The sequence below is a fragment of the Amblyraja radiata genome, chromosome 8 (genome assembly GCF_010909765.2).
Source record: "Amblyraja radiata isolate CabotCenter1 chromosome 8, sAmbRad1.1.pri, whole genome shotgun sequence".
Taxonomy (NCBI): domain Eukaryota; kingdom Metazoa; phylum Chordata; class Chondrichthyes; order Rajiformes; family Rajidae; genus Amblyraja; species Amblyraja radiata.
Genome location: NC_045963.1, coordinates 60,467,610 through 60,494,824, shown reverse-complemented (window position 1 = coordinate 60,494,824; position 27,215 = coordinate 60,467,610). Strand labels below are relative to the sequence as shown.

General features: G+C 37.8%; 1 protein-coding gene across 3 annotated transcripts in view; it reads left to right on the top strand.

The window, feature by feature from the left end:
* Positions 1-26,792, top strand: part of col12a1 (collagen type XII alpha 1 chain) — a 235,328-nt gene extending 208,536 nt beyond the window's left edge. For 2 of the 3 annotated variants that reach the window (XM_033026046.1, XM_033026048.1), the window contains 9 exons: positions 668-721; positions 2,133-2,186; positions 2,677-2,748; positions 7,245-7,280; positions 10,035-10,101; positions 11,674-11,862; positions 13,981-14,058; positions 16,928-17,092; positions 25,396-26,792. In XM_033026046.1, coding sequence (XP_032881937.1) covers positions 668-721; positions 2,133-2,186; positions 2,677-2,748; positions 7,245-7,280; positions 10,035-10,101; positions 11,674-11,862; positions 13,981-14,058; positions 16,928-17,092; positions 25,396-25,517 — 837 coding nt within the window. In that variant the 3' untranslated portion in view covers positions 25,518-26,792. Of the gene's footprint in view, positions 1-667; positions 722-2,132; positions 2,187-2,676; positions 2,749-7,244; positions 7,281-10,034; positions 10,102-11,673; positions 11,863-13,980; positions 14,059-16,927; positions 17,093-23,592 lie in introns of all 3 variants that reach the window. The other variant, XM_033026047.1, reaches the window with a different exon arrangement.
* Positions 26,793-27,215: the final 423 nt, after the last annotated feature.

Below are 27,215 nucleotides of genomic sequence, written 5' to 3'. Positions count from 1 at the left end.
TTCTCGCATCCTTTGAATTTCTGAATCAGTTCTGTAATATAATAATTGGATCTTTTATTACACGATGTTTTGAGATTGGTCTAAAATGACTCTGCTTAGCTTGCTACATTAAAAAAAAATTTACTCTCATAGAAGATTTTAAAATTGCTTTGTACTTCTGCCAGTATGTATGTTCTATTGAAATTTAAGATCTCATCTTTAATCAGATTTCATTATGACCACATTCTTGTTTGTCAAGAGGTAGCTGAACAGCCATTGCTGAAATTTACTATAAACAACTAAATTCCTTTGGACTAGATGATAATTAAAAAAATGCAAATGCTGTAGATCTGAAATACAAATGGAAAATGTTGGAAACATACAGCAGGTCAGGCAGCATCTGTGGAAAGCGTCGTCCTACTGTGCATCTGTGAAAGGTGTCAGTGGAATAGTGCAAAAGAATGCTTGTGTGCCATGTCTCAGATGTTTAATTTGTAAAAGATAGTGTCAGTATTTGGAAAAACTATTTATAACGTCGACCTTAGCAATGTATTAAGTATTTAAATACTTGTTTCTACAGTCTTATGGTAAAGGTCAGATGCACATTGGGAAATGCACAAGATTACATATTTTTTAATAAGACATATTTTAACAGCAATGTCTGACTAAATCATTTGTTTGTTAATAGGGATTAATTGGACGACAAGGCCCATCGGGTTCGCCAGGAACAGAGGGCTCAAGGGTAGGTACCTTTGCTGTCATATAAAAACTGGTTTAAAGATGATTCACTGCTCTAACTTGGTTGCTGAAACAATTGTGGTATAGTAGCTTTCAGTTTTTGTCCATGATTTATGCCTGTGAATAATACATTAGGTAAAAGGTATCAATCAGGAGAGTCACAGAGCAAAGTAGGAACTATTTTTTTAAATTTACATATTAACTAGGCAGATCAATTTCTGCATTAACAGTGTGGAGAATGAGTTCAACACATAAAAGAGTATATTTTCCATATTTGGCAGATGGCAAATTTAAATCTACTATTTAAAAAGGGAGAGGGACAAACTATAAACCGATCAGACTGACATCTTCCAAATTTGGCTCCTCCTTTGTTCGCTCCCCCTCCCCCTCCCCCTCCCCCTCACAGTGGCCCCCCCCCCCCCCACACCGGGTCCCCATTGTTTTTCCCCCCCACCGTCACTGCAGCTCGCCCATGCCTGGTCCTCTGTTGTACTTTCCCCCCCCCTTCCCCTCACGACTTCTGATCACCACACAATAGAAAGAATCTGATCGTGCTGGAAGTGAATGCAGAGGAAATTTGCCAGGATTATGATAGTATTGGAAGACCTTAGTTATGGGGAGAGTTTGAATAGGCAGGGGCTTGTTCTCTCTGGAGCAAAGTAGGCTGAGGAGTGATCTGATAATAAGATTATTAAAGGGGTAGATAGGGTAGTCAAAATATTTTTCATGGTAGCAATTACAAAATTAAGAAAACATAGTTTTAAGGTGAGAGTTTTAAAAGGGATAGGAATGATAGTTTTGTTTTACACATAGAATGGTGGATTTTTGAAATGCACTGGCAGATGAATTGCTGGAATCACATATAATTACTACGTTTAAATGGCATTTCGACAGATACTTAAATAAACAGGGTTTAGAAGCATATAGGCCTAATGTGGACAATAGGGAGTCATGTAGTTAGGCAAAACGGTCATTGTGGAATAATAGCTAGGCATCTACCAATGCAAGGATAAATGGCACCAAATATGTCATTTTTTACTTGCTGGTGAATACAGCCATTTGTCTTCAAGAAGGAGCTTTCAAGATTTGGCACTGCTCTGATTTTGGCAAGGGATATGCCTGGAATTCTTAGGTGGGCTCCATAATTCCATTAAAGTAACAGATTCACTCAAACTATCCAGGCATCTGATCCACATGCTAATTCCTTCTGTCTGTGTATATTTATCCCCTTCTGATATCATAGGTAATAGTAGACATTAACAAGCTTTAGTGGTTATTTAATTAGACATCTAATTCCACCTCACAACCCCCCAAAAAAACAATTTCTGATGCTTTACTTTGAATGGGAATTGAATGCGAAAAGGTATAATAACTTATTTTGACATTATTGAAGCAATATTTCTTTTATGCTGTAGGGCTTCCCAGGTAAAGATGGACCAATTGGTCCACGTGGACCCCAAGGACCAATCGTAAGTCATGTCTTCAGAAATGTATTGTTATTTAATGTGAATGTGTCAATCTTCATCATAATAGCATCTAAAATTCATCATTTTTGGGCAGCATCTTTTCAAAAACTCAATGTTAAAACACAAGGCAAAAACGAGAAAGATTAATTTCTTCAAACCTGCATAAATGTGAAGTCTAAACATTTGATATTAAAATTATTGTGCTTTACAGCAGAGAAGAAGGCTATTCAGCAGAATATGCCTGAGAAATCATATTGGCTGAGAAACCTTAAACTGTCCCTTCTGATTTTGAGTCTCAAATGTTTTATCAGTTTTAACATTAAGGGAACACCCACCAGTTTAGTAAGAGATCAAGGAAAGCCAATATCCTAATATTCTCAATTTTTAATTTATGTTAATATCTGTAATCCTGGGCCTTATTCAAGTAATCACATGTGAAATATGAGGGTCATGGTTCAGAAACTCACTTCTTATTTCCCTCATTTCATTTCAGGGTCCTCCGGGTAACCCAGGTTCGCCTGGTCCCCTTGGGAATCAAGGGAAACAAGGTTCCACAGGAATGCAGGTAAGTTGTCAACTTAAGTAATTCAATATCCTGGTTGAAGGAATTGGTGAATAAGGAATTGTTATCATCATCAGTTTTTCTATGTATCTGCAGATTCCTGCAGATCTTCTGTTTCAAAAAAATATCTTTACTTTCAAAGACCTGTGCTTAATACTGTGTGTCCCTGAGATCTCAGCAGAGGCAAACACTTGCAGACATCCAGTTGCTCTGTATACCTCAAGCAGGTGGATTTGGAAGAATGATTGCTCTAAATCCTTTCTTGTGTTAAAATGGCAAAAGACTGAATTTATGCATAGTTGAATACATTCTGTACACGTTCAAATATTATTATTGTATGACATTTTATTGGAAATTCTCAAGGACCTCCGAACATTTAGACCGATTTCTAGAATGCTTTTTCTCCATGTCTGTTAGACAATTTAAAACCATTTCAGCTCTACTTCTGTGATTAAGACTTTATTTTAAAATCCTATTATATAATGTTAAGGACAATGAAGGAGTAAATGGTATTAGAAAATAACAGTAAACTTTAAATCAAATGGTCCATTAGTGCACAAATAGTAAATAAATCATCAATTTCCTGACTGATAAATATGCTGGGCACATTCACTTAGAATTCCACACACAGGGAAATTTTAGACTAATTCACCAAACATTCACACTCCGATCCTGAGCATAATTCCAAAGCCTTTAGGATTCTCACTTTTGACAGCTTCAAGCTATGTGATTTTTTCAGACTGTTTTGAGCTAAATTATTCTTGGTAGCCTGACATATCAATAAATTAAGCACAGATGTGGTATAAGTCTAGAGCTGAGCGCTCCACTAGAGTATGATGAGGACATCAGTGTTGTTTCAAATAGGCCCTGATCTGATGCATATGGATGATTCCTAGCCTAATGTCTTCCAAGCACTGACCTAGAGTTTTCATTTATCCCGATTGATGAGCTGAGTTTGTTTGCATTATTTGCATCTAATTTTCTTTAGCCAATTCATAGGCAATTTTGGATGAGGTGGGTGGTACACATAGAATGGAAAATTATATTTGTGTGTAAGAGAAAGTATGTGGGCAAGCAATGATATTGATGATTGAACCTGGAAAGAATGTTAGGGCAATGGTCCTATGTTAATTCAGAGGTATAGTCAAGGTAAAGGCACAGACAATTTGAATTCGCTGGCTGTGCCATCCCCCTGGAATATGATAATTGGAAATGTACTTGCAATAGGTTGACTCAGAGCCCAAGAAAGTAAATGCTCATTGATGTTTGAAGTCCACAATGCCAGAGATTGTACACCAAATTGTTTGAAAACTAATTTCATGAGATGTCAATGTCATTGGCAAGGTCAATGTGGAGAAGATGGTAATAAGTCACTTTCTTAAATAACTTACGTCCCTTTGATGAAGTTCATCGATAATTTCATTTATAGAATGCAAGAATGGAGAAATAATTCCAAGATTGTTGCTTGTAAATTTAGGCAATGATATTCCCATAAAGCAAGTGCCTCCTTGATGGCGGAGGTTTTGGGAGGTGCTGTTAAGAGTACGCCAGATAAGAAAACGCAATGTATTTTGTTGACACTCTACAGCGCAGTCATGATAGTGGAGGGATTTAGGATGGTGCATGTGATGCCACTTAAGTGTTCAACTTTGTCTTCAAATGTTTCAAACTTCATAGATGTAGTTAGGGGTGCATTCATCCAAACAGGTGGAAGTTATTCCATTTGACTTATTATAGGTCTCAACAGAACAATCACAACATCCAGATTCTCTCCTCCTTATTTTCTGGAACTGATTCTCTATCCTACATGAAGGGATAATTTCCAGTGGATAGTTAACCTACAGCACATCTTTGGGATGGGGAGGGAAACTGGAGACTCTATGCAGACTACACCTGAGATTATCTATGGAGCAAAGGAAATAGGCGACATTTCGGGTCGAGACCCTCTTCAGACTGATGTGGGGGGGGGGGGGGGGGGGGGGGGGGAAGAGAAGAATGAACGAATGCTTTCATAGAAACATAGACATAGAAACATAGAAAATAGGTGCAGGAGTAGGCCATTCGGCCCTTCGAGCCTGCATCGCCATTCAATATGATCATGGCTGATCATACAACTCAGTATCCTGTACCTGCTTTCTCTCCATACCCCCTGATCCCTTTAGCCACAAGGGCCACATCTAACTCCCTCTTAAATATAGCCAATGAACTGGCCTCAACTACATCCTGTGGCAGAGAATTCCAGAGATTCACCACTCTCTGTGTAAAAAATGTTTTTCTCATCTCAGTCCTAAAAGATTTCCCCTTGATCCTAAAACTGTGACCCCTTGTTCTGGACTTCCCCAACATCGGGAACAATCTTCCTGCATCTAGCCTGTCCAACCCCTTAAGAATTTTGTAAGTTTCTATAAGATCCCCCCTCAATCTTCTAAATTCTAGCGAGTACAAGCCAAGTCTATCCAGTCTATCTTCATATGAAAGTCCTGACATCCCAGGAATCAGTCTGGTGAACCTTCTCTGTACTCCCTCTATGGCAAGAATGTCCTTCCTCAGATTAGGAGACCGAAACGGTACGCAATACTCCAGGTGTGGTCTCACCAAGCCCCTGTACAACTGCAGTAGAACCTTCCTGCTCCTATACTCAAATCCTTTTGCTATGAATGCTAACATACCATTTGCTTTCTTCACTGCCTGTTGCACCTGCATGCCTACTTTCAATGACTGGTGTACCACGACACCCAGGTCTTGTTGCATCTCCCCTTTTCCTAATCAGCCACCATTCAGGTACTAGTCTACTTTCCTATTTTTGCCACCAAAGTGGATAACCTTACATTTATCCACATTATACTGCATCTGCCATGCATTTGCCCACTCACCCAGCCTATCCAAGTCATCTTGCAGCCTCCTAGCATCCTCCTCACAGCTAACACTGTCCCCCAGCTTTGTGTCATCCGCAAACTTGGAGATGTTGCATTCAATTCCCTCGTCCAAATCATTAATATATATTGTAAATAGCTGGGGTCCCAGCACTGAGCCTTGCGGTACCCCACTAGTCACTCCCTGCCATTCTGAAAAGGACCCATTAACTCCTACTCTTTGCTTCCTGTATGCCAGCCAGTTCTCTATCCACATCAATACTGAACCCCCAATTCTGTGTGCGAATGCAGCGGCGGAGGCCTGGGTTCAATCCCTACTACGGGTACTGTCTGTACGGAGTTTGTACGTTCTCCCCATGACCTGCGTGGGTTTTCTCCGAGATCTTCGGTTTCCTCCCACACTCCAAAGATGTACAGGTTTGTAGGTTAATTGGCTTGGTAATGTAAAACCTGTCCCTAGTCGGTGTAGGATAGTGTTAATGTGCGGGGATTTGTGGTCGACGCTGAAGGACCTGTTTCCGCGCTGTATCTTTAAACTATACTAAACTTGCTAATCATTCCATGTACATTCTCATCCAAATCATTGATATAGATGACAAACAGCAATGTGCCCCGCACCAAACCCTGAGGCACACCATTAGTCACAGGCTTCCAGTCTGAAAAGCAACCTTCTGCCATCACCCTTTGCTTCCTTCCATGAAGCCAAATTTTCTATCCATCCTTGGATCCCATGCGCTCTAAACTTCCAGAGCAGCCTACCATGTGGAACCTTGTCGAATGCCTTGCTGAAATGCATATATACAGCTCTGCCCATGTCAACCTCTTTGGTCAAATCTTCAAAAAGAAAACACAATCAGATTCGTGAGATACGACTTCCCACGTACAAAACCATCTGACTATCCCTAATTAGCCAATGTCCATCTAACTGTGCAGTGATTATTTTTTACATACAGTTCAGTAAAAAAGTTACTGTACATAGGTATAACCATACTTGTACAAGAGTGTAAGAATAGATCATACTAATGTAGTACACAAGAGTTGCCATGTTTCCGGTGCCAACTTGCATCCAAGTTCAAAGTTGTTAAAAATGCAGAGATTAGTGTTTAAAATTAACACCAGATATAAGGTGTTCTTTGTGTCTTTTAGAGAGTTTTAAGGATTTGAATCTCTCTTTTTCAAAGAATGGTGCAAAGAGGCTCTTTAAATGTTTTTAGTCAGAGATAGATAGATTCTTGATACACAAGGAGGTGATTACTGCAGACAAGAATGCAGAATCAGGTTTACCACAAGATCAGCCATGATATGAAATGGTAGAGCAGACCTATGGGTGATTACCCTTGATTATCCTAATCAAATGTTTATATGTTCATATATTTGTATCAGTTCTAATTAATAGAAATTATTGCTGGATAAAATATGGGTTTGGAATACATTAAGTTGTTGATGAGCACAAGTGTGAGATGATAAAGCACATGAGGTTGCATCCACTGCACTGGACTACATATATAAAATATTGACCTTATTTGTTTTGTTTTTTTGTGCCTTGAACACTCTGTGTTAAGCATTGTATAGTTTTACCTTTAAAAGAATAACGCAATTCAAGTATTTTTTGTCTTTGTTTTTCAGGGACCAATGGGACCGAAGGGTGAGAAGGGTGACCGAGTAAGTGCCAAAAGGATATTGTAATTCAAACATTAAAAATTGCATCATCATAAAAAGCTGAGATCAATTAAACTGATTGAGTCTGTGACAGCTATTAATGAAGGTTTATATCTCAGAGTAACTGAGAATGAATTATGGGATAGAGATTAATGGAAAGTTAGGCTGGATTGACCGACCAACAAAACAAAGTGCTAAATCAAGAACCGCACGAAAGCATTAAGCATGAAGGACCATACTATAAGGTAGCCGTTATCTCATTAAGATATTAGTATTTGGCTTAGTTATATTGTTTGCTCAATGGAAGTTCCTGGGCCATTCGGCACTTCGAGCCTGCACCGCCATTCAATATGATCATGGCTGATCATCCAACTCAGTATCCTGTACCTGCTTTCTCTCCATACCCCCTGATCCCTTTAGCCACAAGGGCCACATCTAACTCCCTCTTAAATATAGCCAATGAACTGGCCTCAACTATATTCTGTGGCAGAGAATTCCAGAGATTCACCACTCTCTGTGTAATTTTTTTTTTTCTCATCTCAGTCCTAAAAGATTTCCACTTTATCCTTAAACTGTGACCCCTTGTTCTGGACTTCCCCAACATCGGGAACAATCTTCCTGCATCTAGCCTGTCCTACCACTTAAGAATGTTGTAAGTTTCTATAAGATCCCCCCCTCAATCTTCTAAATTCTAGCGAGTACAAGCCGAGTCTATCCAGTCTTTCTTCATATGAAAGTCCTGACATCCCAGGAATCGGTCTGGTGAACCTTCTCTGTACTCCCTCTATGGCAAGAATGTCCTTCCTCAGATTAGGAGGCCAAAACTGTATGCAATACTCCAGGTGTGGTCTCACCAAGACCCTGTACAACTGCAGTAGAACCTCCCTGCTCCTACACTAGCGACTTAGAAGAAGGGACAGGTGCACTATAGTTATAAGGATAAGCAAGAACGCATAGTGTACGGATATCATTGAGTTCTGCAAAGTCCAAGACAACAGGCAAAAATGTTTCAGATACCATATAACATGGCAAAATGTAAGAGTATGCAATTTGTGTAAAAAATTGAAAAGCAGAATATTGTTTAAATGGAGAGGAACCATAGAATAATATAGAGGAAATTGAGTTCCTCAGACTTGAAACAGAATGCATGTGTTACAGCAATTAATGAGAAAGACAAAAGGAATGTGGCCTTTATTTTGCGGGGATGAGTATAAAAATAGAAAAGTCATGTTCTAGATTTGGTGAGGAGGGATATACCTGATTTGGGCACTGTTCAGAATTCCTGGGATGAAAGGTATAGAATAGGTTAGGTGTGTACTCATTGGACTTCAGGAAAATGGGAGCTGATCATATTTTAACATAGAGGAAATTTGACAAGGTAGATGTTGATAGGATATTTCCCTTCCTTGAGAAATGTAGAATGAGGGCATGGTTTCAAAATAAGATGGAAAAGGATGAATTTCTTCTCTGAGGGATGTGAATCTTTGAAATTCTTTCATACGCTAGATTGTTGATCTGTTGAGAGTCAAGGATGAAAGGGTACATTAAGATCAGTATAAGGGAGAGTCCCAACTCAAAATGTCACCTGTCCATTTCCCTTCACAGATGCTGCCTCAATTGCTGACTTCCTGCAGCACTTTGTTTTTCACTCAAGATTCCAGCATCTATGGTCTCTTGTGCCTCCTGAAAGGTGGAGCTAAGGCGTGGTCAGATCAGCCATAATCATGTTGAATAGTTGTGAAGGCTCAAGGAGCCACATGTCCTACTCATATTTTTAATTTCTATGTTTTTTTCTAAACCTTGTAGTGCCATTCCTCTGTAGTGATTATTGAGTGGGTTTGCAAAGTAATGCATAAGCACTGACAAACAGATACAGTGCATTTTGGAAATGGTATATAGTGTATCACAATCAGCCAGTGATGGGGAAGCAAATGTTCAGGGTGGTGGCTGTACTTATAATTAAGTGCTGCTTTATTCTTGATGGTGTCAATCTGCTTGTGACTGTTTCATTCACAATTGGAAGGAATTCCATCAGAATTGTATTGTATCCTGAATTGTATCTTACTGATGGTTGGAAATCGTTTGGGAGTCAGGAAGATTGCACACTCTCTGACTTGCTCTTCTATCCTGTGGATGTACCTGGCCAACCCAATTAAGTTTGTAGTAATTGGTGAATTTCACTCCTGCAGGGTGATGACAGTAAGAACTCATTGATAGTGATTATCAGGGAAAGGATGCTTGACCCTCTCTTGATGGAGATAATCATTGCCTTGTAATAATGAAGTATATATATTCAACTAATCAGCCCATGTCTGAGTGTTATCCAAATTTGACTGCATTCAAACATAGGCTAATTAATTATCTGAAGAGTTTGAAATTGAATTATGTATTCTCTGATGAACAATTCTGTTGTTGTTATGTAGGAGGGAATATAATTGATGACGCAGATCAAGGGAACTCAGGCCTCAGTATTTCACTCTCTCTGGCGGTTGTAAAACATACCATAACCCTTGTCAAAGAATAGGGGATTTCTTACTGTAACGCAAATTTATCTTCTAACCAACAAATAAATGGAGATGCTGTTTACAAATTGGCAATCACGTTTCCTACATTACAACTATGATTATATTTTAGAAGTACTATATTGACTGTAAACACTCGGGAATTTATTTTCGGGCTTGGAAGATATGACATATGCCGAAGTCTTCCTTTGATTTCTACATGGATTTAATTTAAAAAAATTTTTAACTTTTCCAGGGAGACTTTGCCTCTCAGAACATGATGAGAGCAATTTCAAGACAAGTCTGTGAGCAGATGATGAACAGTGAGTAAATTGTAAAGTTGCCACAGGCAACTACAGGTCTTTGGGAGCTGAGGGCTGGGCAGCTTGCAATATTCTTTGCTTCCTATACTTGAGACAGCTATGAATATTAAGTTTTCTATTTGATGTGCTTTCTCATAATTCAGTGAGTGGGGAGATGAAAGGAATGAAATATACATCAATCATCAGATTGCTCTCAAACTTTCCATCTTCATTGCTGTGAGACAGAGGCTGACTGCTGCTCTCCTGAAGCAAAGTTAGAGAACATTGGCAATAATTGATTAAACCAATGTCAGTCGGACCTGTTCTATCATTCCTGATGATAGATAAAGCTTTTCTGACATGTTGAGTTTAATGGTGGGATTCCATCCTCATAGTCAAATGACCACTGATCAGTGGTCATTTTTTTCAGTGTGGACCTTGATATCGTAGAGTATCTACAGTTCTCCTAGGGCAGAGATTAAGCACTATGTAAACACTATTAAAGTAAATATGAAAAAATATATAAAATGCTGTGGTTTTTGCTTTCGGAGGACAAATATGAGCAAAGATGTTACGTTTGAACTCAAATATACATATATGCCACTGGCCAAACAGAAAAGCCTTAATTCCTAAACAGTCATTAAAATATTTTATAGATCATTACGAAAAGAATGTATTTGCTAATTGACTTTGTCAGCTTACAAAAGTTGATCGTATACAGATGTGGTACAAATTAAGTGTGAGAGCTGGGAGAGAAACGGTTTAAAGGGATATGGCTGAATGCAGCAAAATGAGACTAACATGGATAGAAATCATGGATGGATATTATGTATAGATAAGACAAAGCAGACAACTAATTTATCCTAATTTCAGTCCTGCTGTCCAAAAGGAAGTTCAGTCACCCTCCCTGTTTCCATGACTTTACTAACATTATTCCTAACTATACTACAACAAAGCTGGATGAGACTTGAGAGAAAGACAGAAAGACCATCTGAACATATTTTAGTATACAACTCTTAAATTAACTTTCAAGACGTTTCTGTGATCAAACAAATTTGCTAATTGTTTGAAGAATATGTTGAGGTTGAAAAGGTTATCCAGGTATCATCAAATAAGGTTCGTGAATTCATTATGAAATTATAGGCATCATTGGCAAGATATTTATAATAATCATATTTAATAATTATCATGAAAGAAGCAAAAGTTAGTTTGATATTGAGGTTGCTATCTCCAAAAAATGTATACCGTATTTGAGTCAAGACATAGTAACTCAGCAAGCTTGGGAAATGTTTGACTTTGAACTGTGCTTCCACTGGGGGTTTTCCTTATGTCATGTTTGGATATCTTAAAGATTAACTGATTGATTGCTTGCTTATTATTGATGAGCAGTATGTTGCTTTTAGAAGCCTTAATTAGACTAACTGCACAAAAATCCTAGTAGTCTATGTAGATGAATATCCCGAGATTGGTTTCAAACAGCTGCCGCCCCAAGGAACTAGCAGCTTTAGGGATATATAAGACAAGATTCACACCATGACATTAACAAATGATCATGATTTAAGATATTCTGTTAACTTATGTTCTTATTTTTAGACCAAATGAGAAGAGTGAACTCAATGATAAACCAGATTCCTAATGGTTACCACAGTAACCGTGCTGTCCCAGGCCCACCTGGCTCACCTGGCCAAACAGGTAATCGTGGACCAGTAGGAGAAACAGGACCACCAGGTCCATCAGGATTCCCTGGAACACCTGGTGATCGAGGAACACCAGGTGAAAGAGGTATGAATTGTTAATTCTACACTATTCAATTGCAGATGAATCTCTTCTCTTCCCAGAATGTTCCAGTTACAATTGCAGATAATCATAATTTAAGGAAAAATATTACATTATTCAACATTTGTGTAGCGACTGGGTACTGGACCTTCAACTAAATGCTTCCTAGTATAAATCATTACTTACTGATACAACTTTGAGAAAGGAATAATGAGCTCTACTTTAAGTGAGGTTGACCCATTCTAGCTCCTGCAAATGGTTGGCAACATTGTGCAGGGGACAAACAGGACCTGGAAATTCTACTGCAAAAAAATAGGTCCACGAGAATGCCCTGAAACTACTAATAATAATAATTCAGTAGTATTTAAAGGATATTACACAATTTTGAAAACATGCTCTATTTGGTTAAATCTTGACCCAGGGACAAGAGGAGAAGAATTTATATCTACAGGTCTAGGTTTGAGGTCTGAATTTGTGTCAGCATGCAGAGTAGATGGCTGGTGAAGGGAAAGATTTGAGGGGGGCAATTTTCAAAGCTTGATTGCGAGAAGATAGAGTTTTGGGTCTACATTATGGACCTGGACTCGTGTTTAGAGGAGGGGTGGATCCTAAATAATCAAAGGTAAGTGTGGGATTCAATTTACAGGAGTCCCAATCCCACATTGTGCATAGAAGATACAGGTTGGCCCATCAGTGCCCATGCTTTGTGGTTCCCTGTTAACTTTCCCTTGAAATTATGCCATTCTATGTGCAGCTGCTGCAGAAATAGCCTCTACCATTAAATGACCACTACCACTAAATGTATAAAATCATGAGTGGAATAGATTGGGTAGATGCACAGAGTCTCTTGCCCAGAGTAGGTGAATCGAGGACCAGGGAACATAGGTTTAAGGTGAAGGGGAAAAGATTTAATCTGAATCTGAAGGGCACCTTTTTCACACAAAGGTGGTGGGTGTATGGAGCAAGCTGCTAGAGGAGGTAATTGAGAAATTCCAACATTTAGGAAACAGTTAGACAGGTACATGGATAGGACAGGTTTGGAGGGATATGGACCAAACGCGGGTGGTGTGACTAGTGCAGCTGGGACATGTTGGCCGGTGTGGGCAAGTTGGGCCGAAGGGGCTGTATTGATTTTATGCCTTGGAAATATCATGTTTTATTCTGGAAAAAAATAAAGATTTTGAATTGAAATTGAACACTACATTTCCAGACATACAGAGCCTGAACCAGAGATAGACAGATTGCCTCTTGTTGATAATTGGCCGATAAAAGTTAGCCCAAACACCATCTGATTTTATACATTGGTTAACAGCTCTGATATAGTTCACCTTTGGAAGAGATCTAACAAACCACAATGTTTTTAGTGTTCAACAGTTAATTTCTAAAGCTGTAGTTGATAACTGTTCACTCAAAGTGCACCTTTGGACACTCCATTTTCCAACCCTTTGCTAGGAATCCAAATCCTTTGACAGGCTGCAGTGATGATATTTTGCCAAGTGTTGTAGAATCTGGTCCATGGAGTTGTTGCATGTACATATCTCCCAGTCTCCTAAATCCACAGCTTCCCATATATAGGCATTGCCTGTTTAATTGTGCCAGCAAGAAATAAACCACGGCCCATCAGTGGTGGGGGGGATTTTGTCGTCTTCTTGCGTATGGCGTGCACAGCCTAAAGTTGTAGATCAAGGGTAGACATCAAGGCCAGGACAGCATCAGTTACTGGGTGGATGGCTTTGATGCCACCAGGGAAAAAGCCTCAGTGAGCAGTCATTCAAGATATGTGGGATGGTCTGGTCTGGATGTTTGCAGTCACAAGCAGGACTGTCTGTGGGATGTTGTGTTACATTATAACAAGGAGAACTTGTGGACTCCTAGTCTCCAAAAAGCAGATTCTATGATATTACAATGTAATATCAAATTTAATCTGAACTAAACGGTTAATTATTGTGGTAATAAAGGATTATGTTGAGAAAATTTGCTGTGGTTCATTTACTGATGGTGTTCCAGCTTTGTTTTTGCAATATGTCCCAAGAAAGTACTTACTGTGAAGTAGACTTTTCCTGTATAATTGTTACGCATCTGAGCCTTTCAATTATGTAAAAGCATTTTTTTTGTCTTTGATAGGACCTTCAGGAGAAAAGGGTGAACGGGGTAATCCAGGTATTGGGAAGCAAGGACCATCAGGTTTACCTGGACCTCCTGGTATGTGGGTTTATTTATAAAAAAATATTTGCAATGAGCAAGGAATGCAATTTACGTGATGCAGATTTTATTGCTCCAAATTGGTTGGGGAATTATGAATTAAAATCAAATTGCTCTACTATTTTGCTTGAATGCCAATATCATGGAGATACTACAATTTTCAATGATTGTGTGAAATGGGTTATGGTGAATTGGCTCACCATCATGATTTTGCAATTTATTTCAATTTAATGTTAATTAGATTTGGGGAAATTTAATTTTTAATTTTTGAGCCATTGTACTGAAATATTTGGCGAGGAATTCTCGGTTTCCCTGACAAAAACACATAATAGCTCCAAATTTCTTCCTGAAATATTCTGCCCCATGTTAACAATAATTCAGTTAGACAAAGCCTGAAATAACATGTCCAGACAACACAACAGTACAAACTAATGAGCTTCATTAGTTTGTAATAGTAAATAATTTACAAAGGAAAATGGTGATGATATGATTTCTCCCTAGGTTACAGGCAGCAGCTTCCAGGGTTTTTAATTTCACTGCCCCCCACCCACTAACCCCCAAGTCTCTCTTTTCAAACCTTTCTGAAAACACCTTTACCATAAGAAATGTTCTGTGAATGATGTTTGGGACCATGTCCTTCGAATTATATTACTGTTATTTAAGCATTATTTTGTTGAGAAACACAAGATCTGGAATCCATATGGTTTTCTCAGTCTTCAACACTACGAGGTTGATTTATTCTGTTATCCTTGAAATGTCTAAATCCAACATAAATATTACATCATCCCCTTCTGGGTTTTAGGGAGGCATAGGTGGTGGCTTGTTTTATTTGTTTAAGGCAGGCTATCAACCAAAATAGCCACAGCTCATAATTTAAAACAAAACTTTTTTTCTCACATTCCTACTGTAAATTAAAGAGATTTTGATTTGCCATGTGTTCATTTGTAGCATATTGAATCTATGTGCCATAAGTGAATAATTTGGTAATTATATGAGAGTAATTTGATCTTGGAAAATGGGGGGGTACATGAGTCACTTATACAGTGATAAGACATTTTCATTTTCCTTTCAGGAGCAAAGCTGATGGGTGGGGGGCGGTGGGGGGGGGGGGGGGGGGTGGAGGAGAGGTAGGGGGGAGGTGTAAGGGGCAGGTAAGACCTCATGAAGGTTGGGTGAAGGGCTCCTAGCTTTGTAGCTTAATTTAAAACATATGTTTAAAGTTACGGAAGACAGTTCTTGAATTATGTGGACGGAGTCTAGACACTAAGAGGCACAGCTGCCAGGCTGTTCTGGGCTTAGACATTAGTTTTGCAAGTTAATTATCAAAGAGGACGAGAAAAGAAAATATATTAAATCACTAGTGTTTCAATGTACATATGCACTGATTTCATTTAATAACTCGGGATTTTACAATATCCATTCAAACAAAAAATAAGAAAAAAAGGGTGATCCCATTCTACATAGTAAAATAAAGTCACCAGCATTAGTTGCGCTCATATTCTATTCAGTGCATAATCAGAAATATTATTATGCTTGTGGGTATTCTCCCCATTCTAAAATATATGGATACACATACACTGTTAGTACATAGAGTCATAGATTAATACATAGTGGAAACAGGCCCTTCGGCACAATTCGCCCACACTGGCCAACAATGTCCTCTACCCTAGTCCCACTTGCCTACGCTTGGTCCATATCCCTCCCAACCTGTCCTATCCATGTACATGTCCACCTGGTTCTTAAATGATGGGATAGTTCCTGCCTCAACTACCTCCTCTGGCAGCTTGTTCCATACACCCACCATCCTCTGTGTGCTATATTAAGAAGTGAGTTCATCTTTTAGAGTAAACAATAACTTTTATATGGATATACGTTTCTGCGTGCATGAACACAGACCAAACAGTACAAGAACAGGCCCTTCGACCCACAACGTCTGTGGTGAACATAATGTCAAATTAAATTAATCCCTTCTGTTTGTATGTGATCTGTACCCCACCATTCTCTGGATATCCATGCACCAATCTGAAAGCCTCTTTAACCATAATATCTACATCCAGCACCACCCCTGTTATCACTCTGTCTAAAATAACTTGCCTCACACAACTCCGTTAAACTTTGCCCCTCTCACCTTAAAGCTGTGCCCAGTAAAGCTGTGCACATTTCCACCCTTCTTTCCCCTCCCTGTGCCTCATCTGGACATGCACCTGTTTTTCCCTGGCCCCTCCCCTTCCACCTACATTCTTACCTCCAGCTTCAATTCACAACTGTTCAATCCTTTTGTCCACACCTTTGGTTTCATCTTTAGCATTTGTCAAACCACCTGCCTATTTGTCCCCTCCCCCACCCGTATGAACCTGTTACTTGCTAGACTTTGTTTTGCCCCCTCTGCTTCAGCTTTATCACTCCCCCATCCAAAACGTCACCTGTCCATGTTCTGCAGAGATGCTGTCTGACCCGCTTAATTAAGCACTTTATGTCATTTTTTTGCAAACCAGCATCTGCAGTTCTACTTGAAATACAACCCTGATCAACCTTATTTGTTACCTCCTTAGTAACCTTGAGGCTTTTAGATATGTACATTAATTGGTGGATGGAAGGATATAGATCATGTGCAGGCAGAGGAGATTGGTTTGAAGTGGTATCAAGTTGGGGACAGCCATTGTGCGCTGAAGGGCTTGTTCCTGTGCTGCACTGTTCTGTGTTCTAACAGTGTTGTGGGTTTGCTGAGGTAATTAAAGGATGAGACATAATAGAGATCAAATGAAACTGAGGCAGGAAATGAAACTGAAACAGGAAATGAAACTGAAACAGGGAAATAATGTTAACATTATTCTGGACCAGGCATGATCAGTCTGTTTTCTCTTTATAGGCCCACCTGGAGAATCAAGAACTGGTCCGGCAGGTGGTCCAGGTCCAAGGGGACCCGTTGGACCACCTGGTCGTCAAGGACATTATGGAATTAGAGGACCAGCTGGCCCTCCTGGTTACTGCGACTCCTCAATGTGTGCAGGCATCCCTTACAATGGATATCCAAGTAGGTTATACTTTTGAAAGTTAATTATGCAAATCTTTGTATTTTGAAATCATATAACTGACAATAGTTTTTAAACACCTTTTCGTAATAAACTCCTGTTGATTTGGTCAATTCAGAACTTCTTTAACTACTTTTATAATTATGCTATAAATATTTTTCTAAAAGATAACTTTTATTTTAAAAGATATGACTTTTTAACATAGTAATTAACAATTTAAATCAAGGTACTAAAAACTAATAGGCTTCTGGTGAAGCTTGTAAACCAACCATCAATTTGACAAATGAATAGTTTAAGCTTCACAAAACTGGAGTGTGATCAGTCGACCATTCTGTCCTGTGGTATGCACTTTATTTATCGATAGGTCAACCAGGACATAATAAATATTAATTGCAGTGTTATAACATTGATCATTTTTTTGCAAATGTAAGCAGTTACTGGAATTTTTTTTTTAATGCTCCTGTGGCTGCTTGTATAAATCTGAATTTAAACAGATGGCTAAATCAACAAGTAACTGAAATAACAACATAAGTTAGCAAATCACTTTAATAGGAGAGCGTGGAATAACTGTGGTATTTGGCAGAGATGTTATCTGTAAAAAGTGATTTGTCATGGTATGGCACCTGTATTAGATCTTTTTCCACTAATAATTTTATTTAGAAGGATTTGTGAAGCCAGGATGTGGCTTAATTCAATGTGTAGGAAGGAACTGCAAATGCTGGTTTAAATCGAAGATAGACACAAAATGCTGGAATAACTCCCATTTCACCCATTCCTTCTCTCAAGAGATGCTGCCTGTCCCGCTGAGTTACTCCAGCATTTTGTGTCTATCTGTGGCTTGGTTCACATGACTATCAGGTCCAAAGGCGAGTGAGGACCACAGTTAGGGTTGTCGAGGCTCTCTGATTGTTTGAGATTCTCCAGGAATTGCATGGTAGCTGAATTGTATCCTCCTGGCAGGATGACAGGCAATTCTTTCCACAGAAAATGAATATGTTTTCATGGATGATGAAATGCATAGCTAAATCAATGTTACTCATTTGAAAGTGTTGACTGGTCACTGTTGTGGCTATATTTAGTTACATAAATTAATTTTAGTGCTTCACACATATTCTCACAGTTTCAGTAAATGTGTTTTAAATTTACAATTATTATCATTCAGTAACCATAGTTATGTTAAACAAACACATGTCCATAACCACATTACCAAATACTTCTCGTTATCTATTAATCAGATGCAAAATCTAGATTTCTCTTGAGTCACTTGTGGCCAGTGGTTTACACACTGGATAAAATTGAGAAATATATTTTCAGTCTGGTTAGTGGGAAACAAAGGGAATGAATGGAAAGGGTAAGGTGACAGGCAAGTCCTAGTGCGTCAGTCTAACAGACCCGAATAGCTCCCAGAAACAATTCTAAGATCCTTTTGGATAATGACATAAACACGAATATTATATGATGATTAAAGGGTAATATATTTCTATTGATGATAATAATGACACATAACTCTGTGCTGCAACACTATCTTGGCAAATAATTCTATCTCTGAAATTCACTCATATTACATTGCACTTATTTAAAGTATATAATTGCCAGGCACTTCCTGGATAGATTCCCCCTTAAAGAAAGATAGACATAAAAAATAGGTGCAGCAGGAGGCCATTCGCCATTCATTGTGATCATGGCTGATCGTCCCCAATCAATAACCCGTGCCTGCCTTCTCCCCATATCCCTTGATTCCACCAGCCCCTAAAGCTCTATCATAAATCCATCCAGTGATTTGGCCTCTGCTGTTCTCTGTGGCAGGGAATTCCACAAATTCGCAACTCTCTGGGTGAAAAGGTTTTTTCTCACCTCAGTCTCGAATGGCCTCCCCTTTATTCTTGTGGCCCTGGTTCTGGACTCGCCCAACATTGGGAACATCTTTCCTGCATCTAGCTGGTCCAGTCCTTATATAATTTTATATGTTTCTATAAGATCCCCCCTCAACCTTCTAAACTCCAGTGAATACAAGCCTAGTCTTTTCAATCTTTCCTCATATGACAATCCCGCCATCCCAGGGATCAATCTCGTGATCCTATGCTGCACTGCCTCAATCACAAGGATGTCCTTCCTCAAATTAGGAGACCAAAACTGTACATAATACTCCAGATGTGGTCTCACCAGAGCCCTATACAACTGCAGAAGAACCTCTTTACTCCTAGAAACATAGAAAATAGGTGCAGGAGTAGGCCATTCGACCCTTCGAGCCTGCACCGCCATTCAATATGATCATGGCTGATCGTCCAACTCAGTATCCTGTACCTGCTTTCTCTCCATACCCCTTGATCCCTTTAGCCACAAGTGCCACATCTAACTCCCTCTTAAATATAGCCAATGAACTGACCTCAACTACATTCTGTGGCAGAGAATTCCAGAGATTCACCACTCTCTGTGTAAAAAATGTTTTTCTCATCTCAGTCCTATAAGATTTCCCCTTTATCCTTAAACTGTGACCCCTTGTTCTGGACTTCCCCGACATCGGGAACAATCTTCCTGCATCTAGCCTGTCCAACCCCTTAAGAAATTTGTAGGTTTCTATAAGATCCCCCCCTCAATCTTCTAAATTCTAGTGAGTACAAGCCGAGTCTATCCAGTCTTTCTTCATATGAAAGTCCTGACATCCCAGGAATCAGTCTGGTGAACCTTCTCTATACTCCCTCTATGGCAAGAATGTCCTTCCTCAGATTAGGAGACCAAAACTGTACGCAATACACCAGGTGTTGTTTCACCAAGACCCTGTACAACTGCAGTAGAACCTCCCTGCTCCTATACTGAAATCCTCTTGTTATGAAGGCCAACATTCCATTAGCTTTCTTCACTGCCTGCTGTACCTGCACGCCAACTTTCAGTGACTGGTGTACAAGGACACCCAGGTCTCGCTGTACATCCCCCTTACCTAACCTAACCCCATTGAGATAATAATCTGCCCCCTTGTTTTTGCCACCAAATATACCTTGCAGAAGAGCTTTACCAGGATGCTGACTGGATTTGAGTCTATTGGCTGTAAGGAGAGGTTTGACAAACTTGGATTGTTTTCGCAGGAGTGTGAGTGACTGAGGGGAGACATGGTTGAAGCATATACAATAATGCAAGGCATAGATAGGGTTGAATCTTTCACAGTATTTTTCCCAAGGCAGAAATGTAAAATACTAACAGCATAGGTTTAAGAGAAGAGAGGGAAGCTTTAAAAGAGATGTGGGAGATAAGTGTTTTTTTACTCAAAGAGTGGTAAGTCCCTGGAATGCACTGCCAAGTATGGTCATAGAACCAAATACAATAGAAATGCTTAAGAGGTATTGAGATAGACACACCAACTGGCATGGAATAAGAGGTCATCCTGAGAAACATCCTGAAAAAAAGAAGAACAATATCAGAGTTTAGTAATCTGTTATGTTAAGGAACAAGAGATGGAGATGGTTCGAGCAGATTTTTTTTTTTAAGTTCAAAATTCTGAGTGCTTTTGAGTAGATAAGAATAACTTTTTCCATTCTCAAAGACATAAATTTAACATTTTTTCCTTCAGAATGGAAGGAACATAAGAAAAAAAGCTATGATCTGATTTACATTACATTAAAGAGCAGTGGTAGCAGATTCAACAGTAACAGGAATTACTTATAGAACTAAGAGAAAAGAGTGTCAGAGTGGGCCTCACTGCAAAGTTCTTCAAAAGAGGCAGCTTTGAAACATTGGGTCAAATAACCTTCTATCTCTGCGCCAGGCACAATAAGAAACATAGGAAAAAAGTATTAACTATTCCAATTCATTGTTTCCATCTCAGATTTTTGCCTGTGGTTCTCTAAGTTCCATGCGCCTGCAGGAAAGAAAACATGATCAAATACTCCAATTCTGTAATTCAGCAGTGATCACTAATTCATGCTGTGAGAAGTGTCACTTTTTGGTATAATGTCAGTTGACCATATGCCACAATTGATGAGGTAGAGAGAAAGAAAGTGAGAAAGGAAACACCAACGGAAGAGAATCTTTCAGGAAAGTCACAACTGGAAAGCCACTTTTGAAACTCCAATTAAGGTTTCTATGGAATACTCATGGAATACAGAGAGTGATATCCATTTCAAAATTATTAAATAAGTAAATTATGGAAACATTGAACAGAATTGGCAACATCTGTGGAGAGAAAAACAATGTTAACATTTAAGATTAACCTTTCATCAGAACCAGGAAAAGTTAAAAACAAATTTGCTTTTAAGAAGAGGCATGGAGAGGGCAAAGGGAATTACCATGACTGAGCAATGACAAAGAGAGATTGAATAATGCAAACAGTCTGGTGCTAGCGGATAGAAAGTGGTGAAGCCTTTAACTATCAGTCTGGAACAGATGTAATTAGAAGGAGATGAATGACAAGGGATGATGGTACAAAACACTTTTAGTACTGGGCAGATCTGATATAAACTGGAAGGTCTGGTATCTAAAATTGCTGATTTCAATATTGAGTCCTGAGAGGTGTAGTATGCCTAATTGAAAGATAAGGTGATGTTCCTTAAGCTTATGTTATCTGCCCCTCATTACTGTATGACAGGACGTGTCATATATCTCTATCCCTCCTATCAAAATAACTGCTTATTTTCACCAGGACTGTATCTGGTCTTTCTTGAAGCAAAAAACCTATTAACATTGCTTGCAACAATTCACCTCAAAGTGAAAACTACTTTCACCATCTACAGTATATGCAAAGATAACTAACAACTTTTGACTGCTACAAAAGAGAAACCTAGAATTTTACATAATATTCGTAGCACTCTATTTTCATTTAAGCACTTTCTGCCCACTGGATTATTTGCATTATTGTTCCTGTTTTTGCAATTTTGTTATTCATACATAAAAAATATATACTAATATGAGCCACACTGCCCCTCATCTGTTAAACCCACAATTGTTACCCTTCTCCCTTCTCAATGCTGTTCCCATTAGCCTTTCAACCCCATGCCCATAGGCTTTACAAATCCTTTGATTCACTTGGTCCTAGAAATCTATTTAATCGTCTTTAATGTATTCATAACCGAGCTTCCATAGTCTTTTGGGGAGTTTCAAAGAATCACAACTAAACGAGAATTCTCAGATTATTTTCTATTGCTCTTGATTTTCTAGTAATGTACTCTATCCCATCAAAACCTCACATTAAATTCACACGTTTTAATGAGATTATCTCCCATTCTTCAATAGTTTAGAAAATATAAGGTAGACTAAAATTATGCTTAATATTTACTTTTGTTATGCTGGGTGATTAAATAGGCTGGCCTTGTTCGCATTGGAAGGAAGGTGGCTGATTTGATAGGAATAGAAAATATCATAGCTTTGACTCAGACATTGCTACATTCCCCCCCAATTTAAAGTGTCCTCTTCCTCCACTGACACCACGAGTGCAGTATTTTCCAACCTCACGAAGCCAATGAATGCAGAGGTTCACCTCACCTAAAAGCCCCGTACATTCAAAGTTTTCCCACTATAAAATCTATGCAAATATAACTTTTCTACCCCTATTTCCAGGACTTCCTTTCCTTCAACACTTCAAAATATGCATTCCTTTCCCTTTCTCATTATCCTATCTCCAATTTAAACTCCAATTTATTTCATAATTGGTTTTAGAAATAACATTCTCTTCATCTCAGTCCTAATCGCCAGTCCCACAAACTTTCCTTCAACTGTTCAGGGATTTCCTTTCCCTGGTAATCGGTGTTCAGGACTTTCATTTCTTTGATTTCTATGATCCCCTTCCCTCCAACAGACAAAAATGTGATATACTTGGTCAAACTGTCTGAGCTGAAATCGTTCTAATCATCAAAGAAAGCTTTGGCCAGAGTGAACAAAAGTATTAATATTATTAGAGCTTTATTATTGCAGATAAATCCATAAACTGATGATAAAATATATTGTCCCTACAACTGTAGCCATTGTTTATTTTAAAAGTACTATAGAGTTGAATTTACAGTCTAATTTAACAAAAATGAATAAATGAAAAGTAATAAAAAATCTTCACAAGAAACATAAACAGATCTTGAGAACAAATTAAATTTATAACATGCTGAAACATACTAAAATCTAACTAAGTTGGGGTTTTTTTTAACTTACTACCAATAAAAAAAATAAAAATAAACTAAATAAATGTTGTTAAATACAATAAAAACATCAATAAAAGAGACTTTAATTTTCTCAGTGCAATAGTTTTACTGTGTTTAAGATACAACCAAATCGGTGTAGATAAAAAGGCTTCCTGGAATTAACACCAACTAGGGCACAGAGAAAATTAACTCTCTTCCCAGATATGTTAATGGTCTAAATATTGTGATGTAACATGTTTGATTTTTGTACTGAATAATTAAAAGAAATTAGAAAAATCTTGTTTATTCGCCACTGCAATAAAAGAGAAAACTATATATACATATATATATATATATATTTAGTTATTTTTCCCAAAACTAATATCATTCTTAACCTATTTCAGGTTCCGGATAAATTTTACTAGATACCTATGATGCTTACAAAAAACCGAAAAGTCCTGTTTCTGAAATATTTGTTCCCGATCTTAATAAGAAATGAGCCTTTTTGGAAAATTCACCAGGAGTTGATTTAACGAACTCTGTTGACCATCAGTTCTTCATAAGGAAAGAAAATCACACCTACTAAACTAAGAGAGTTTGCAATTTCTATATATGAAACAGACGTCAGAGATGCCTGTCCTAGTAAGATTGTTTCATCGTGAAGCAAAAAAAATCTCACACACGAACAAAGCTTAAAATTACAACTAACCCCACGGAGGTTGTATTATTTTGCAAACCACAACAAACAAAAATCATAGATTTTTAGCTTGGAATGTTCAAATTATTTTGTCGTATTGTTTCTGTAAATAACTAATTGTGGCATTTCAATGGTTCAATCTAAATCACAACCCACACCAGATGTAATATCTATTAAATCAGCTTCTATATTCAGGCCTGCTATTTGCTATTTGCTTTAGAAAGTAACCATTCTTGCATTAAAGTATCCCCCTAAAAACTGATACAACAATACTGAAATAAATCAAAAGAATCATAGAAGCATAGAGAGGTGAAATTTGTCTTTGGTAATCTACAATGAGCAATCGTTAATTGGATATATGTTCTACGGGCCAGATAACGTCTTACAAAGTTTGAAACGAAAATTAGATTGAAAGTTAAATGGGCTACTGATTCACTAATGCCATTTTCTGCTACCAAAAACAAAACATCTTTCATCAAAATCTTTCTCTAAGTGGGTGATAGACACGATAGGCACGAAGAAATGCAGGTTAAGCGGGAGTGAGGTCAAAATAACTTACTTCAGACTTCATGAAGGCAGAGCATATATATATTTTAAATGTTTTGGTTTAACTAGAAAAATGGTTGTACAACAATAAGAAACAAACAATATGGCTTTGCTGTTGTAGTATTATCAGCTGCATAGGTGGTGATAATCTAGGAATGATACCACAATTTCTAAGTCTGAATTTGTTTGTTCCTGTTCTTCTTGTAAGGAGCCACACACAGCCAAACATGAGTAAGAGTATCGGTAATTCCTCTGATGCATACTCCAAACAAACTAAATTCCCCCATGATAACATAGGATTTGTGAATTAGAGCCTCAAATATATGAGCAATGCATCCACCACTGTTCTTACTTATTTCCCCTTTTTCTTCCATGACTACCTTGTATTTCTGTCTGCTATTTTCCCTTAATTGTCCTATTTAAAACTGCAATTGCCTTCATATTATTAAATTGTATTTAGTGGGTATTTGTTAACAGCCTTGGGCAGTTCAAAATCAGAACATTCAGTGTGAGTATTAATCATGCTCAGACCTACATAGAATTTTTAACAAAATATTTGTCCTTTATTGGGCATCCCTTTATGTATGTTGCACCACATGATTTAAACTGCCCTACAATTCCAAATGTGATGATGGTTATGCTTCATGTTCAATTACTGTTTTGGTTTATTTTTTTAAATTATTTTATTCAGGAAAAAGGTGTTTAAACAAATCTTACTGATGAGTTAAAAAGAAGCAATTCTATTGTTCCCCATTGCTTTGTTAGAAAATAGTATAACTGCAAAAGACTAATTTTCAGGTGAATGTAAATCAAAATATGCATATAAATGTAAACATATATAGATATTATATATAAATGAATATGTTGTAAGATTTTGTGTCCAACATGTGTACATGTCTACACATGAGGACTGGTAGGCTGACAATTATAGTGTTTGATATATGAGACCCATATTTCCAACCAGGACATTACGAGCAACAACCCTACCGTCCAGAAACCCGTGTTGTTCCCATAGAAAGGGAAGAGGATGAAGAAATCGACCAAATTGAATCTGAAATTCAGTCGCCTGGATTTAGTCAAGTGTAATCATAAGGAATGTCCATCATTGTTCCAATAAATGGGGGAGGGCATGAAGATGCATTGAATCCAGTTGAATTTCAGTCTGTGCCTTATTGCCACATTCATACCTGCAGAAGCTTCTATATTTTGGATTATTTAGTTTTGAATGACCAGCTAGAAAATATTCATGATCTGAATTGTAACTTTTCGGTTTTGGATTTATATCTTGCATAAATTCATTTGACAATAAGTGAAGAATTCTCCCAAGTTGACTTGAGTGAAAGTAGATACATTTTTGTTACTGCAACATTGTTACATGCAAAATCTGGAAGAGTTCCTAATATCCACACAATTTCCCCTGCACAATGTGCATGTAGAAACGATTTGGTTAAAAACAATGGCAAGCTTTCTTTCAATGTTGTAACCACAGCAATCAGGTTAGCCTTTTCTTTCCTCGTTGTCAACATTTATGGCATTTCTGTACAGCAAATATCCTCTTTGTACTCACGCCTGTTACTTTCCTCCTATTTGTGTTTATGCTTCTACTTTGTAACATGCCTTTGCTGTTATTCAGATGCATTGATTGATTTTAACTGCATCCCCATTAATTTTAATTACATCACAGAATTACATGACAAAACACTAAAAAAAGGTTTACAATATTTTTGAAATATCTTTGTTCACATCAGTCTACACCTCAGTCTCTCTTTCCAATTACAAATGTCCCCATTATGCCTGCATTCACAATGGTTACTCTGAGTCTTTACCCAATGTTAGCACTCCAGATTATGTTCAAACAATAGCGACAATTAATCAAAGACCTGCTTGTCAATACATTCCAATTATTATATAGTCTGCCTGTATTTTAAGTTATAAGCTTATAGGAATATTTTACTTTATCTTACAAGTGTATCAGCTGGTTACATCAAAAGATTAAGTGCAACACACTCTTAAAAAGAATACTGCTTAGATTCAATGTACCTACCAGACACAGTACTTAACACTGCTTAGAACTATTTTTTACATTAAGACTTTAATACTTTAAATGTAAATGTGCTGGTTCTCAGCAGAATTGTTACATAAAATGATGGAAAAGCATGTCTGTGATGTATATTTAGTATGGAACTTTTACCAGAATATAGTGTTTTCGGAAACATGAATGCAGTTGGAATATTTGCAAGCCTATGGATATAGAATTGCTGCTTCATATTTGTAACTGCCCATTGTGAATTTCACAGCCTAAATTTCCTATTTATTTCTGAAACAAAAGAGGCATTTTTCAATAAAACTACTGAAATTAAACTGCTCTCTATTTTTATTTTAACATTATTTTGTTTAACAGTTAATAACAACAAACTGAGGGTAAAGAAGTGTTTGGAAAAGTACAGATGGTTCTCAGAGATGCAAAGCCCAACAAGAGATTAAGAGGAGATATTCAAAGTTACAAAACTATGAGTGGATGTGATAGGAATAGCGATACTGTTTATAAAGGCCAAAAATATTTTTTTTGGAAACACTGAATTGTAATGATCTTGAATGCCCAGCATTTTATTTATTCTTGTCCAATTATCCCTAATCGCTTCTCCCTGTCTAGCAATTAACTTTCAATCATGATAGAATATTACCTTCAATTTCATATGGTTTAATTTTACACACAGGGTCATCAGTGATGATGCTGGGTTACCAATAATGTTGTATGTCATAGGAGTGGAAGTAGGCTATTCG